Source organism: Vicugna pacos, chromosome 18 (assembly GCF_048564905.1).
Source record: "Vicugna pacos chromosome 18, VicPac4, whole genome shotgun sequence".
NCBI lineage: Eukaryota > Metazoa > Chordata > Mammalia > Artiodactyla > Camelidae > Vicugna > Vicugna pacos.
In genome coordinates this window covers 26,680,256-26,695,101 of record NC_133004.1, presented here as the reverse complement: position 1 = coordinate 26,695,101, position 14,846 = coordinate 26,680,256, and the positions used below count along the sequence as shown (strand labels likewise).

General features: G+C 42.6%; 1 protein-coding gene across 8 annotated transcripts in view; it reads right to left on the bottom strand.

Annotated features, from left to right (window-relative positions):
* Positions 1-14,846, bottom strand: part of IQCK (IQ motif containing K) — a 110,186-nt gene that overhangs the window by 49,446 nt on the left and 45,894 nt on the right. For all 8 annotated transcript variants that reach the window (XR_012061146.1, XR_012061147.1, XM_072942695.1 and 5 more), the window contains exon 7: positions 8,335-8,419. Coding sequence is in view for 6 of the 8 variants with exons in the window: in XM_072942695.1 (XP_072798796.1) it covers positions 8,335-8,419 (85 nt within the window). In the remaining 2 variants the exon portion in view is untranslated. The remainder of the gene's footprint in view (positions 1-8,334; positions 8,420-14,846) is intronic.

The window sequence follows — 14,846 nt, the reverse complement described above, 5'->3', positions numbered from 1 at the left end:
CCAGGGACAGAAAAGAGATCAGCAAGTGCCCGGCATTGGTACTGGGAGCAAGGGTTGACAGCAACGGGGCAGCACGAGGGAATGGGGGGAGGCAGTAATATAAATGTTCTATGTCTTATTCAATGCCTTGTAATAGCCTATAATGAAAAAAATATAAAAAAAGGAATATATATGTATAACTGAATCACTATGCTGTACACCAGAAATTAACACAACATTGTAAACCAGCTACACTTCAATTAAAAAAATAAATAAATGTTCTATATTTTGATTATGGGAGTGGTTATACCATGCATTTGAGAGACTATACCCTAAAAAGGGTAAATTTTACTGTATACACTGTAACGTATATCTCGTAAGCCTGGTTAAAACACACACACACACACTATACATAGGTAGTACCACTACACACCCACAAAAATGGCTAAAATTAAAAAGACAGATCATGCCAAGTATTGATAAGGGCATGGAGCAATGGGAACTCTCATCTGTGGCTGGTAGGAACGGTTTTCTTTTTCTTTTTCTTTTTCTTTTTCTTTTTCTTTTTCTTTTTCTTTTTCTTTTTCTTTTTTTCAAAAAAGGAGAGCAATGCGGTTCTGAGGACAGTCAGACCTGGACCTGAACTTGCTCTACCACTTAGCACTGTGTGACGTTGGTCAAGTCACTTAGGGTCTTAAGGCCCTGGCTGAGTCATCTACACACCGGATGACAGAAGTACACACCTGCCTACTTTATAGGATTGGCATAAGGCATAGAGGAGATGCTGTTTGTAAAACGCTCAGCAGAGCACCAATAATATTCAATTCTGCTATTCTTAATATTATTATCATTCTCCTTGGTACAGCTGTCTCTAGGCTCCTCGAGGAAAGGATGAGCTCTGCTGCTACAATTCTTGCCAAGCAGAAGGTCCTCAACACATGTTTGTCAAATGAAAGAATGAACAAAGGAAGTTACGTGGCAACAGAAGGCGTCGGGCCTCTATTTGAGGGGAAAGACAAGAGGGCCGGCCATAGCCGTCCTCGGGAGCGCTCGGCTTCAAGTGTTCGAGGTCTGATGTCTGAATCCTCAGCTTAAAACCACCACCTCTACATCTTTGAGAAGTTCAGGAGTTTTTCTCCACTTGTTCAGTGGCACTTGTATCGGTGGTCTCAGCCTCCCTAACAGCTTATATACATTTCCCACATGTTAGAAAATGCTCAAAACCCGTGTCAAATATGTGGGTTTCACAAATACCTCTGGGACGACCTAATAAAAGACCTCTTTGGGACTGAATCCTCTGCTTGGGAAGGTACCGTGGTGGTGGAAATGGACTGAAACGGAATTCATGAGTCAACGAACAAGGGGACTCCATACAGAAGACAAGTCTTTCTACACGGGGTTCCCACTAGAGGAGCCCTGGGCCGAGACAGTTCAATCAAATCACAAAGGCTGGGGCCAGCCTCTCCGAGGCTACCAAGAAACGGCTGTGTACCACCAAGAGGGGAACTGGTGGTAATCTGATGCAATGCCCCATTTCTAGAATTCCTTTTGCACAATACAGTGTCTGACTTTTCCTGGCAAAGCTGGCCCACCTGCCAGCAGATATCAGCAATTGGAAGAGAAGATCTATATGAAGAAAATCTTTTCAGTCCAATACTCAGATGAACCAAACACGCCCACCCAGCATGCCTTTAGCGGATGCGCTCCTTTGAAGCCATCATTTCCCATAGCTCACTTCATTTCTTCACATTACAAGGCTTGGCGGAGAGGTGACTCACAAAGGCTGATGACAAAATGAATACGCTTTTCTCAAGTGTAATCTCTGGGAAATTAACAAGCACAGCTATTGAGTTCAAGGATCCTGGTACATAAGCAACTCCCCGAAAAGTCCTGCTTTCAAGTGCCTGCTTAAATCCCCAAGAAGGGCTTATAAAATGGAACAGTACAGTTTGCTCTTCTTCGTTTTCAAATGTCCTCATTAGAGAGATCGTTTAAAGGATTCGGTTACTCACTAAAATACTTATGAAGCGCCTAATATGTGCCAGACAGTGTTCTAGGGGCTGGGGATACAGGATGAACAAGTCAAGCAACTTCGACCTCCAGGAGCTCACGTCCCAGTCAGGGTGACAGACAGAAGACAAGTGAACATCCCACACAATGTCAGGTAGTTGGGAAGGGACAGGCAGGAGATAAAGCACAGCCAGCGACTCCAGAGTGAGAAGGTGGTGCTATTTTGGAAACAATGACTAGGAGAGACATCCAAGAAGAACTCTGAATGAAGCAGGGAGGGCACCATGATTGACAGCTGTAGATACAAACAACAAACAGCAAGTACAAAGGCCCTGGGACAGAAGCATGCCTGAGGATCTACCAGGGAGATCACTAGCTCGCTTTTTTAAAAGATTCTCTTATAAGGAAAATAGAACCACCACCACCAAGAACAACAGCTAATATTTACTGGGAATTTATTATGTGCCTGGCACTGTGCTAAGCCCCTTACGTGGGCTATCTGATTCAGTCTTCACACGCAGACAGGAAACTACGGTTCAGAAGTTAAAGAACCTACACAGGGTTATCAATAACCTGATATGACACACCAGGATTCAAACAGATCTGTCTGCCGTAAGAGCCCATTTTTAACAGGTTGCCCTAGGGCATGTTCTATGTTAAAAAAAAAATAAATCAAATCTTTCCATTCAGCCATAATATTTAAGAACAAGAAAGTTAAGGTCAATGGTGAGAACTTCAAGTGATCTTTCAAAAAAGAATTATCCCGCCTAACAGCCCAGCCAGCAGCCTGGAGTGGCGAACACTTTCTCTTCCACAAAGTGCAGAGACTCAAGTCGGAACTTCTGCTTTCTGCATAAAAATATAGGAGGAACTCCAAAACTGTTCCTTTGTACTCTTTGAAGATCCTTTTCATAGTTGCTTGGTTTTTATCCTGGACTGTTTTCATCATTCATTTTCTACCTAACTATATAGGTCATCTCTAAAGAGAAAGGAATGGGCTTTTAGGGGGAAAAAAAAATCAAGATAAATCCAATTAAAATACCCTTGAACACCTCTCTTTCTTTTTTTTTTAAACTGTGGTAAAATACACATTACAGTAAATTTACCATCTTAATCATTTTTAAGTGTACAGTTCAGTGGTATTAAATGCATTCATGATGTTACACAACCATCAGTACCATTCATCCTCATAACCCTTTTCATCTTGTAAAACTTAAACTCTGGACCCATTAAACAATAACTCCCCATTCTCCCCTGCCTCTAGACCTTGGCAACCACCATTGTATTTTCTGTCTTTATGATTCTGACTTCTCTAAGTACTTATATAAGTGGGGTTGGACAGTATTTGTCCTTTTGTGACTAGCTTACCTCACTCAGCATAATGTCATTAAGGCTCATCCATGTTGACATGGATCAGAACTTCCTTTCTTTCTGAGGCTGAATAATGTTCCGTCGTACGTACAGACCACATTTTGCTCATCCGTTCACCCATCAGTGGGCACCTGCATTGCTTCATCTTAGCTACTGTGAATAATGCTATGAATATGACTGTGCAAATGTGTCTTTGAGACCCCGCTTTTGATCCTTTTGGATATACACCTGGAAATGGAATTGCTGGGTCATATGGTCATTCTATTTTTAAATTTTTGAGGACCCTCCCTACTGTTATCCACTATGGCTGTACCATCTCCAATTCCCACCAAGAGCACACAAGGATTCTAATTTCTCCACATCCTTGCCAACACTTGCTGTTTTCCGTTTTTCTAATAATAGCCATCCTAATGGGTATGAGGTTGTTTCTCACTGTGGTTTTGACTTGCATTTCTCTAATGATTAGTGATGCTGAGCAACTTTTCCTGTACCTCTTGGCCATTCATGTATCTTCTCTGGAGAAATGCCTATTCAAATCCATTGCCCATTTTTGAATCAGGCTCTGTTTTCTTGTTGTTGAGTTTTAAGAGTTCTCGATATTTTCTGAATAATGACCCCTTATCATATATATGATTTGCAAATATTTTCTCCCATTCTGTGGGTTATCTTTTTACTCTAAGGATAGTGTCTTTTGATGTATAAAATTTTAAATTTTTCACGAAGTCCAATTTGTCTATTTTTTCTCATGTTACCTGGGCCTTTGGTGTCATATCTAAGAAATCATCACCAAATCCACTGTCATAAAGCTTTTGTCCTATGCTTTCTTCTAAGAGTTTTATTGTTTTAGGTCTAACATTTAGGTTCTTGATCCATTTTGAGTTAATTTTTGCACCTGGTATTAGGTAAGTGTCCACTTCATTCTTTTGCATGTGGATATCCAGTTTTCCAGCACCATTTGTCGAAAAGTCTATTATTTCCTCATTGAATGGTCTTGGCACTCTTGTAAAAACATCATTTGACCATATACGCAAGAGTTTATTTCTGGGCTCTCAATTTGATTCCGCTGATCTGTATGTCTGTCCGTATGCCAATAGCGCACTGTTTTGATCACTGTAGCTTTGTAGTAAGTTTTGAAATCAGGAAGTGTGAGTCCTCTAGTTTTGCTCCCTTTTCAAGATTCTTTTGGCTTTTTAGGATCCCTTGAGATTCCATATGAATTTTAGGGTGGGTTTTTCTATTTCTGTAAAAGCCCAATATTTATTTTATAGTCAGTATATTTTGGAAATACGCTGTGTATTTTCAGGAAAAAAGTCTCAGATTTTGGATCAAATCTGTCATGCTTCTAGATTTTATCACAGGTACAATGTTCACTGTCTCATCCAGACTCCAGCTCTCAGGAGGGTTATATATCTATAGGCCAGGAGCTACCTTGGCCAGTGGGATTAAAAAAAAGAAATGTGTACTAAGTAGTCACTCAACCACCATTTCTAAGGCTGTATATGGTGGCAAACAGTGCCTCCCGCCCAGAGAGTTGTATAGTGCACAACCCACCCAACTGGACACAATAGCCTTCCCTGCTCATAACTTCTAGCACAGCATCCGTGCAGCTCCATCCTCTCCAGGCATTATTCTTCATCCTCTCTCCACTCTGCCATCAACAACTATGCCTAGGGCATACTTGCATACGTTGTTGGTGCATGTAAATAGGTTTAGAGGCTAATTAAACTCTAGCCTCTCTGGAAGGTACTTTAGTAATAATTATCAAAACTCTGAAAAAAAAGTGCTTACTTTTTGAACCATCAACTCCACTTCTAGCAATTAATCTTACAGCGAAAATGAGGTAAGTGTGCAAAGACATATGAACAAGGATGCTCTTCATTATATATTTTATATAGGAAAGAAAACGAGACTGTCCAAACAACTATGGTTAAATAAATTCTGGTTTGGTGCATTCACAGAAAGGACTATCACAGAGCCATTTAAATTTGTGAGACAGATCTTCGTGTTCTGACAAAGACAGGTGTTCTCAATATATCACTAAAGGCAGAGAGCAGGCACAAAACACTGTTGATTATCACAATTTTATTTAAAAAAATTATTTATGTGAATAGGAAAAATTCTAAAAGGATGAATGCATCATATAATTTTAAAAACTTTTATGTATTATCTTTTTTCCACAATAGTAATATATTAATTAAGCAATAAAAAAAGAAATAGGTTTTAGAAAAATTCGTTCCTTCGGGTAAGCTTCCTCTCTCCAACCAAGCCTCTAGCTGATATAGGCCAGTCTTTTCCTAGGACATATTGGGATGGTGGTTCTGCCTGCGTGGACTCAGATTTTTATTTTGTACTAATAACCTCCTTCATGTGCAAGTCATCAACAGTCTAGAAATTTTTATATTGAAAATTAGGATTATCAGGACTCCAGCTGCGACAGAAATCCATCCTGAAGAGGATTCACTGGTACAAATGAATCCAGGCGCTCCAACAACATCCTCTGGACTCAGCCCCTTCCCTGGTCTCAGCCCCTTCCCTGGTCTCAGCTCCTTCCCTGGTCTCAGCTCCATGCGGCCCTGCAGTCACTTCTCCAGCGGCTCCTCACACAGCGGCAAGGTGGTTGTTGAGAATCTAGCTCCTCAGCCACCCCCGTCACAGAGAAGCCTGCTCCGTCCCAACAACTCCTATGAGAATCCCAGAGTGGAGTTTCACTAGGTGTGACCGGCCTTCCCCCGCCCATCCTGAGCTAATCCCTGTGGCAAGAGAGACGGGACGTTTGAGTATCCAAGCTGGCTCAGGCCCACCTCTACAGCAAGGGGAAGGAGGGACCCGTACGCTTTGTTTACACCAAGCTGTTCCTCCGTGGGTGCCTCATTCACCCCAGGTCGGTTCATTGTTGACAAATCAAACTCTATTGATTGCATAACTGCACAGATTCTCATTGTTCTCTGCAGGGTCTCCGATTTTTTTTTTAACTTTGCAAAGCCACAAAGCGGGCTGCTGAAGCAACCTTGCACTGTACTATTCATCAAATAATGTTAATGATTGACACCTTTGTGATTCTCAGTTGTCACGATGCCTGGAGGGAGAGCTGACGCTGGGAGGAGGGGAAGATGGCATACCACGCTGGTGTCTAGGCTCATTAGACAGAATAAAATAAAACAAATGCGTAAAAGGCATAAAGCACAGGAGCTTAGTTAGACAGAATCAATATTCAGTGGATTTATCTGGTGTCTGACTCCTAAATCCTTAAAGAAATTTCCATCTCATGGCCCATGAGAACCTCATCTGAACATCAGTTTTCTCTGTCAGTTGGTACCTACTGCATCCAGTATCTCATAAGCAGAAGAGCACTATTGATGTTTGGCTTGTCACCAAACACACTTCAAAAAGAAGAATGTTCAACAGAGGACCAGATTGCATTCAAAATATCAAATGGATTTTAACCCCCTCCCCAAGTTTTGCACGTTGAAACAATCTGGTTTTTCTAATCGTTCATCTAGTATTTTGAAAGAAGAAAGAGGAACACGTCTACTCCTACAGAAGTGCTTAACGTCGAGAAATAGCTATCGGGAACCTATTTACAATGATAATAGTAACGTCGCAACTACCAAGAGTGGTTCACTTCAAATAGCCTTTCATTCGATGGGACATTTCTGTTCATGTGGTGGGTTAAAAAATATTTTTATGAAACGTCTGGCTGGTTTTATAATAACCAGTGAGGATGTCAGATTTCTAGATTTTAAAACTTCCTGGCAAGATTATTATTCAGTCTTAAAAAAAAAAGGAAGGATGTTCTGACACATGCTACAATTTAGATGAACCTTGAGGACATTATGCTGAGTGAAAGAAGCCAGTCACAAAAGGACAGATTCTGTCTGATTCCGCTTACATGAGGTGCTTAGAATGGCCAAAATCAGAGAGACAGAAAGTGGGAGGGTGGTTGCCAGAGGCGGGGGGAGGGAGGAATAGGGATTTAATGGGCCCAGAGTTTCAGTTTAGAAAGACGGATGGTAGTGATAGTTGCAAAACAATGCAAATGTACTTAATGTCACTGAACTGCACACTAAAAATTGGTAAAAATGGTAAATTTTATGTTATGTACATTTTACCACACATACAAAGTTCTGTGGGAGACTCTATTTTTCCTTCATGGTGTTTGAAAAAGTACAAGTAAAGGTTTTTGTTCATGTAAAAAACTTCATGTTAAGTGTCTAAGGAGAGAGGGCGCATTACATGAGTGCTGGCTGTAAAAGTACCCTCCGTGAATTCCTGAAAATCTCTTTCTCTAGTCATAGGATATTGTAAGTGTTATTGACAAAACCAGGCCAGAAATCAGGAATATTACTCAGCCATAAAAAATGAAACCTTACCATTTGCAATAGGATGGATGGACCTTGAGGATATTATGCTAAGTGAAATAAATCAGAAGGATAAAGACAAATGCTGTATGATTTCACTTGTCTATACAATATTTAAAAAACAAACAAACCAAAAAGCAAAATAAATGAGCTCCCCAAACCAAAACAAAACAAACATAAAAGAACAGAAGAGCAGTTACCAGAGGGGAAGGGGACGGGGTGGGGTGGGGGAGAGTGAAATGGGAAAAGGGGATCACCTGTATGGTGATGGTGGAAACGACATTTTTGTTGGTGAGCACAACGTAGTGTATACAAAAGTAGAATTATAATGTTGTGCCCGTGAAACCTACAAAATGTAATAAACTATTGTCACCACAATAAAAAGTAAGTTTAATAAAAAGGTTGGAGGGTACTTTTAATGGTAACTGCAAAATAAGTTTTGGCAGAAATTCTAAATTACTCTTAAAGACCTATTTTACAGAGATCCTATTTCTGATTCTGGATGTCAGTGACAATATCCTATGTTTCAAATTCATCTAAAGGGTTGTCCTCTGGGTCCTCCACATCACAAAAACTCCCCACCAGGCCAAATGCTGTAATTGCACATGACTCCTACCAGATATGCTCTCCAGAAGGACTGGATGTAGAGCGCGGCTGCTTCTTCTGTCAGCAGGAGGGAGAGTGGGATTGCCGGCCGTGGGCTGAAAAGCAATAAAATGGTCATATGCCCATGAGAATCCATCCTTCAGCCTCAGCAGAGTCTTTGACAACATAATGGCCCCTCTGATTAAGCGCCCCCCATCCCCATTCTTAGAAAGCAACAATGTCATTTTTGATAGAAAAGTTTAGGCTTGAGTTAGCATTTCTTTATTTTAAAATCTGGGATGGATTTTTTTGTTTTTAACCAGCATAACTTTAAATCACTGTTAGCCTGCTCTGCTTTGAAGGACGCAAGTTGGAAAGCTGGGTGTTAGTTCAGAAGGTGCAACATACATATTATTCATGTTACACATGGACATAAAGCAAGAGACAAAGCAGAAGCCACTTTATATACTGCATTACGACTGAGACATAATAAAGGGCTCTTTTTCCAGCTCTCTGTTGAAAGGGACTTACGTAGTCCATTTCTTTCCTGAAAGCAGGATATTGGAATTTATTTCTGATCAGTGTGTATTCCAGTTTAACGTGGTTTAAATTCCACGTTAAGTTCTTCTACTACGTCTTAATAAGCAACAAAATAGCTCAAGTACTGAGTGAATTGACAGCGTCTGCTCTTGTGGGATTTTTAGATTGTGATGGGATTTCTGATCATAGACACCACATTTAAAAATCATGGCTAAATGCCCTTTTCTTTTTGGTTTATTTCCTAAAAGCTTTTTAGAGATACTAACTGCTGAGAAGATTTTACAAGTCTGACTTAATTCTGGTTCCTCATGTTTCCCCAAAGCACAGATAACTCTGAAAAGCCAAAAGTCAAGACTTTTCAGATATAGTACAAAGAAATAAACCTCTGAAAGGATGTGGGTCACAGGGAGGCTGCTCTCAGGGCTGCCACATCTCCAGAAACGACTTTGCAATTGAACCTTGGCCTCAAGGCCCTCCCTAGTGACAGCTAGCATTCGAATTTACAGTAACTCTCACTGTACAGAGAGGCTGGCTAACCTGTCCAAGGTCACACAGCCTGTAACTCAATCCCAAAGCCCAGGCTTCCCTCACAATGCCATGCTGACACCGGACCTCAGCTGGGGAACCACCTCCCGATACCCAGCCTGACAGACTACAGAACTAACTGGCAACATTGTACAAGTCTCCAAGATCTGAGATTTTATTTCTCTCTAAACTCAAGACTTAACAACAACAAGAACAATAGCATAAAGACTCTATTCAATATCTTGTAGTAACCTGTAATGAAAAAGAATATGAAAAGGAATGTATGTATGTGTATGGATGACTGAAACATTATGCTGTACACCAGAAATTGACATAACATTGTAAACTGACTATACTTCAATTAAAAACATGGTTAAAAAAAATAAGAACAAAAAACCCCACCCTTGATACAGTATATTTGTGTGAATGAATACATGCATTACATTATTCCAAAATCGAAGAAATCAAAGCTGGGAAGAACCTAGGGGATTATCAAGAACATTTCTAGTGAAAGCAGCGTTGCCAGGTTCTGGGTCTCCCGCGGGCCAGTCCTTTCTAAGAGACCAAGGAAAGGAGATTCTCCCACTCCTTCAGAGAGACAATTACACCCTCAAAATGACAGCGTTGTTAGGAATCCTTCCCTAATGTTCTGTTTTTATTTTTGTTTGCTTTTTTTGTTTGTTCTGTTTTTGTTTTCACGCCCTGCCTAATATCCAGTTTTCCGGGCTGTAATGGAGCATTTGTATTTTTCTGGCGGCGCACTGGTGCCTCACTTTTCACACTCAGTGTATCTCCTCATCCACTGTCCTTATTCTCTGAATCTCAGTTGTGGGACACCCAAAAATCACATCCTTGAAGTAATTCTCCTTTACTAGACAAGAATCAACGGCTTCCAGAGAGACCGTGGTGTGCTGGCAGTGAGTTGATGAGAATAACGCTGTCATGCATTAATACCGGCTGATGTGCACCAAGAGCTGCCCGGACTCCCCCCGCCCCCCACCCCCCGCGAGCCCTGCTCCCTGTGTTCCAGCCGCCTCCTCCAGTGTGCCCTCCCACCTCCGGGCCTTTGCAGAGGGGCTTTCCTCTGCCTCCCATGTCCTCTTGCCCCCGGCCAGGGCCCTGCATACAGCTGTGCAGGCTGTTCTCTGGTCGAGGGCACCCAGCAGATGGGCCAGGGGGCCCTGAAACCCAGCCCACGCTCGGCCACACCTGCCCTACGGTAGGGGCACTTTTCCTAATCTGCTCAAAGCCACCTTGGGGCTGATACCTCGTCCTTCTGGTTCACTCTCATTCTTTCTTCCAGTCTCTACTCAAACGTCACGGAAGGATTCTGTCCTTTGATTAGATCAGGACCCAGTGGAGTTCTGTGTGATTTTTCTGTCTAGTCCTTGGCCCAATTTGGAGACTTAAATATGTGTGATTATCTAATTAACATCTAAATCCTCAGCTGGTCTGAAAGCTCCACAAGGGCAGCAAGTGGGTCTGTGTTTGCTCCTTTCGGCATTTCCAGCCCTTAGCGCAACGTCTGGCACTCAGTAGACGCTCAGCGAATCTTTGCGGGATGAGCCCCTGGCTGGCGCAGTGTGCTGAGCGCTGTGCACGCATTGTTCCACGCATTAGCTCCTCACGGCGCTGACCACGAGCTGCTGTCGCCCTTCTTCTAGAGCGAAGAAACTCGGCCATAGAGGGGTAAAGCCAGTCGTTCAAGGTCACTGACCATTTCCTGCTGAGAATGCAAACTGCCCAGGAAACACAGGGAGTGGCCCACAGAGAAGGAGGGCAGCTCCCGAGGTCATGTATATGGAATTCAGGGTCTGGCAGCTGCAAGTGTTAAATAGAGGAAAACACAGCCATTTGCCGAGAAGGAAAAAAACGAGGGAAGAAAACGCTGTCACCATAGAAAATGCCGTCTTCCTGCAACCTTACAGTAATAACTTGGCAGGGCTTCGTTTGCCTGAAGCCCCACAGGGAAACCCAACAACAGGGCAGCAGAACAAAGTGCAGTTTGTCGCTTGTATCCGAGGGGAGATTTGATGGCGCCTTTCCGTTCAGCTACGATTTTCCTGCTTTAAGTATGTTTTTCTCTAACTGACGGTACAAAATCCTCCAAGTATCAGTATTCCCGCTTTGGAATAGCAGTCAAGGAAAGAATAACAAATCTGGGGACACAACAGGCCGGGCCAGCCCAACAAAGGGCTTGCACCGGTAATGAAACCCCAAACCACTTTGCATCACAATGACATCTCAAAAAAAAAAATGAGATTTCTAATAGGCCTTTAAACAGTAATATGAGGCCACCTTTAGTGACATCCCTGCTTTCATGGCTAAAGAATGGGGCGCTGTCTAGTTCCTCCAGCAAGAGTAAGTACGAGAAGGCCAAATGAAAAGGACTTAATCTTCAGAGAGCGGTCCCCAGGTATTATCAATCATTTCAGCAGGCAGGCCTGCAGGCATAGAAGCCAGGCCAGGCCCTTTCTCTTTTGGAATCAGTGCAACTGGCTTCAGGTCAAATAAAAATTGAGATTTAGCAGAGGCGACTGCTGATCACCGGGGAACCGGGGACGGGAGGGGAGGAGAGAGGAGACGCATGTGTCAATCACAGAAGGCGGCAGCCAAGGCTCCTCAAGGGCATGAATTGGACGTCCCCAGAGCAAATAGGTCTACGCGTTCCAACTGGCAAAACAGGACTGCTGAGTGTGTTTGTAAGAAGAATTGTCTTAGTGGTAGTTCTCATTTGTTATGTCCTCCTTCTTCTCAAAAGTGAATTGAATATATGTGAGTCACAACAACTGATGCTGTAATTCTGAGAAGGAACAAGAATTTATTTTTCTGATTGCCTGTGTATGTAAAATGTGCACACACACCCACCCCCCCACATTTGGATGCTCAGTAAAAGATCTCAGGACCTAAAGAAGCTACAGCGTGCTTACAAAATATATAAGAGAATCTAAGAAATTAGTCTTTATTAATCTCTCCATCTAGTTCTAAGACAAAAGTACCAAACAAAATGGCATTTAAGAAGAATGAAGCAGAAAGGAGAAATCCTTGCTTTATATCTAAAACTGAATCTTGAAATCCAAATTTTTTCCCACTTTTCATTAGGTAAGAGAGTAAGTTATTTTCTTGTAACATGAAAACACAACCCAGATGCAAAGCCATTTACAAAATGACACAGGCCCTAAGTCAACCATCATTCATAAAGCCTTTCACCAATTCATATAGCCAGTTCCTGGTGACATTTACCCATCGTATTCAGCAAAAGAGGTTACCCAGTAGTCTCTGCCCTCACCTTAACTGGTTTCCCAAACATTCTGTGTTGGAGGCATCACAGTCTTGAGTAATGAACTTCAAATATTTGGAAGAAGTACAATAGATGTTATGCAGAATGGTACTTTCAGACTAGCCACTAGGACAGAATCTCATAGGATTCTGCGACGTCCAGCCTTCTACGGCGGAAGCAATAGCTCCGACAGCCAGTAGGGAAGAGCTGCCTGCGTTAATCTCTAACAGCCTACAGCACACTTAGGCATCCTGGTTCCTAGGACGTGATCTCGCTTCACCCCGTCACCAACTCCACCCTGGGAGACGATCAAGCAGTTATTACCCCAGCATCAGCCTAAATCACTCGCCTAGGTGAACACAGAGCCAAGTCCCATTCTACCAACCCCAGGGATGGAAGCCACATGTGGGTCCAGTTAACAGTGTTCACTAAACAACTCAGTGTAGGACCATGTGCACACCCTTGGGCTGCAGGTATAACCAACTCAAAAATCAGGCTGTGATACTTAAATGCTGTGTGATAAATATGCCCAGGTTGCTGATTTTGGAATTCTGGCCTCCAGAACTGTTAAGAGAATAAACCTGTGTTGTTTTAAGCCACAAAGGTTGTGGTAATGCATTCAGCAGCCACGTGAAAAGAATACATCAACTAATAAATGGCAGGGCTAAGATTGGAACCCAGATGTGTCTGCCATGTGCCTCACACGGGCTCCCCAAGCTTGTTCGCAGAGAGTCGCCTAGAAATAACAGGCAGAAGGGGAGGAAGCAGTACCATGTGCCCCAGAGAAGGGGCCACCCACACGACAAACTTCCAGCGAAAGGGAGACGCGCTGAAGATTTATGTATCCCAGCGTGTCCTGAATTCAGGAAATAGCTCTCCTTCCTTCCTGTTTGAAGACGAAAGCTAACATAAGGAGCAAAGATGATTCATTATCCTCATGAGACTCTGGCCTCTGCAATTACCGAGACAGAAATCTTCTATAAGACAAAATGAATTAAAAGGATTTTCTCCTTTCAACAGGGCATGACGGCACATTTTCTGCCAGGCTACCATTTAACTGTGATCTCTAGTGCAAAATGCATGCCATTTCCTGTCCCATTTTGAAGGCACCAGAGTTTTGGGTCCCACTGGTAAGTTCAGCACAAGCAGACCATCGTATGGCTGGTGCTTGTCCTCAAATGGCACAGTGGCACTTCTGTTTTCACCTCAGTTTTTGGTCATAAGATATCTTTCACCAACCTGAAAGTATCGTGGATTTTTCTTTTCTTCCCTTTTCCTTTATCCAAGGGTAGAACTTAGCTGAAAAGACATTTTGCCCAAAGCAATCTTTCTTTTCTCTTCTAAACACAATCTTCGTCTCATTGAAAGTCTCAGTTTTAATGATGTCTTTCATGAACCTTCTCCCCTGGGACACAGGATCAGAGAGGCAGCAGCACACTTTGGTTCCTTGTGTTTATTTAGTGATTTATTTTTGAAAATGAATGGGACGGAGGCTTTTCAGTCAAAATAAAAAGCGAACTGTTTCCTGTTCTTAATACGAAAGCAAATAATTTCATTGCTTCTGATTGGCTGGTTAAGTCAGGACTATACATCACAAAAGAGGATGGGCCTGGATTCATAAATGGGAGTAAGGCCAGCAGGAGATACGATGTAATCCACCGCTGTTGAAAGGTGGGGAAGAAAACACCCTCCTCGGGCTCTGGGCTAAGCATGTGCAGATCGTATTACTGCTCCCAACTATCACTCCTTTCCTTGTAAGAGAATCATGTGTCCCTGCTCTTTGCCATTCGCCTTGTGATTTCTCCCTTGGAGTGGTGTCAACTTCCCTATAGCACTGATATCGAACTTGGCCATGGGACTTGTGTTGACCAATGAAATCTGAGCAGAAGTGATGTTCACCATTGTGTAGCTGGGCCCTTACTCTTCTCCCTCTGCTATGAGTGTGAGGGAGGGTGCTGCTCCTTCATCCTGGGGCCCGGAACAAAAACAGACGTGGAGTAGAGCCAAAGGGGACACACAGCCAACATAAAACAGGGTGAAGGATCAGTCTTTGTTGTTATAAAGCCCTGAAATGTAAGAGTTGTTTGTTACTGCAGCAAAACCTAGATAAAGCTGGCTGATACAGAATACTGGAGGGTAGCTGGGTAAATATCACGTAGGAGAATATATCAGTCAGGACTCTTTCATTCGCAGGTATC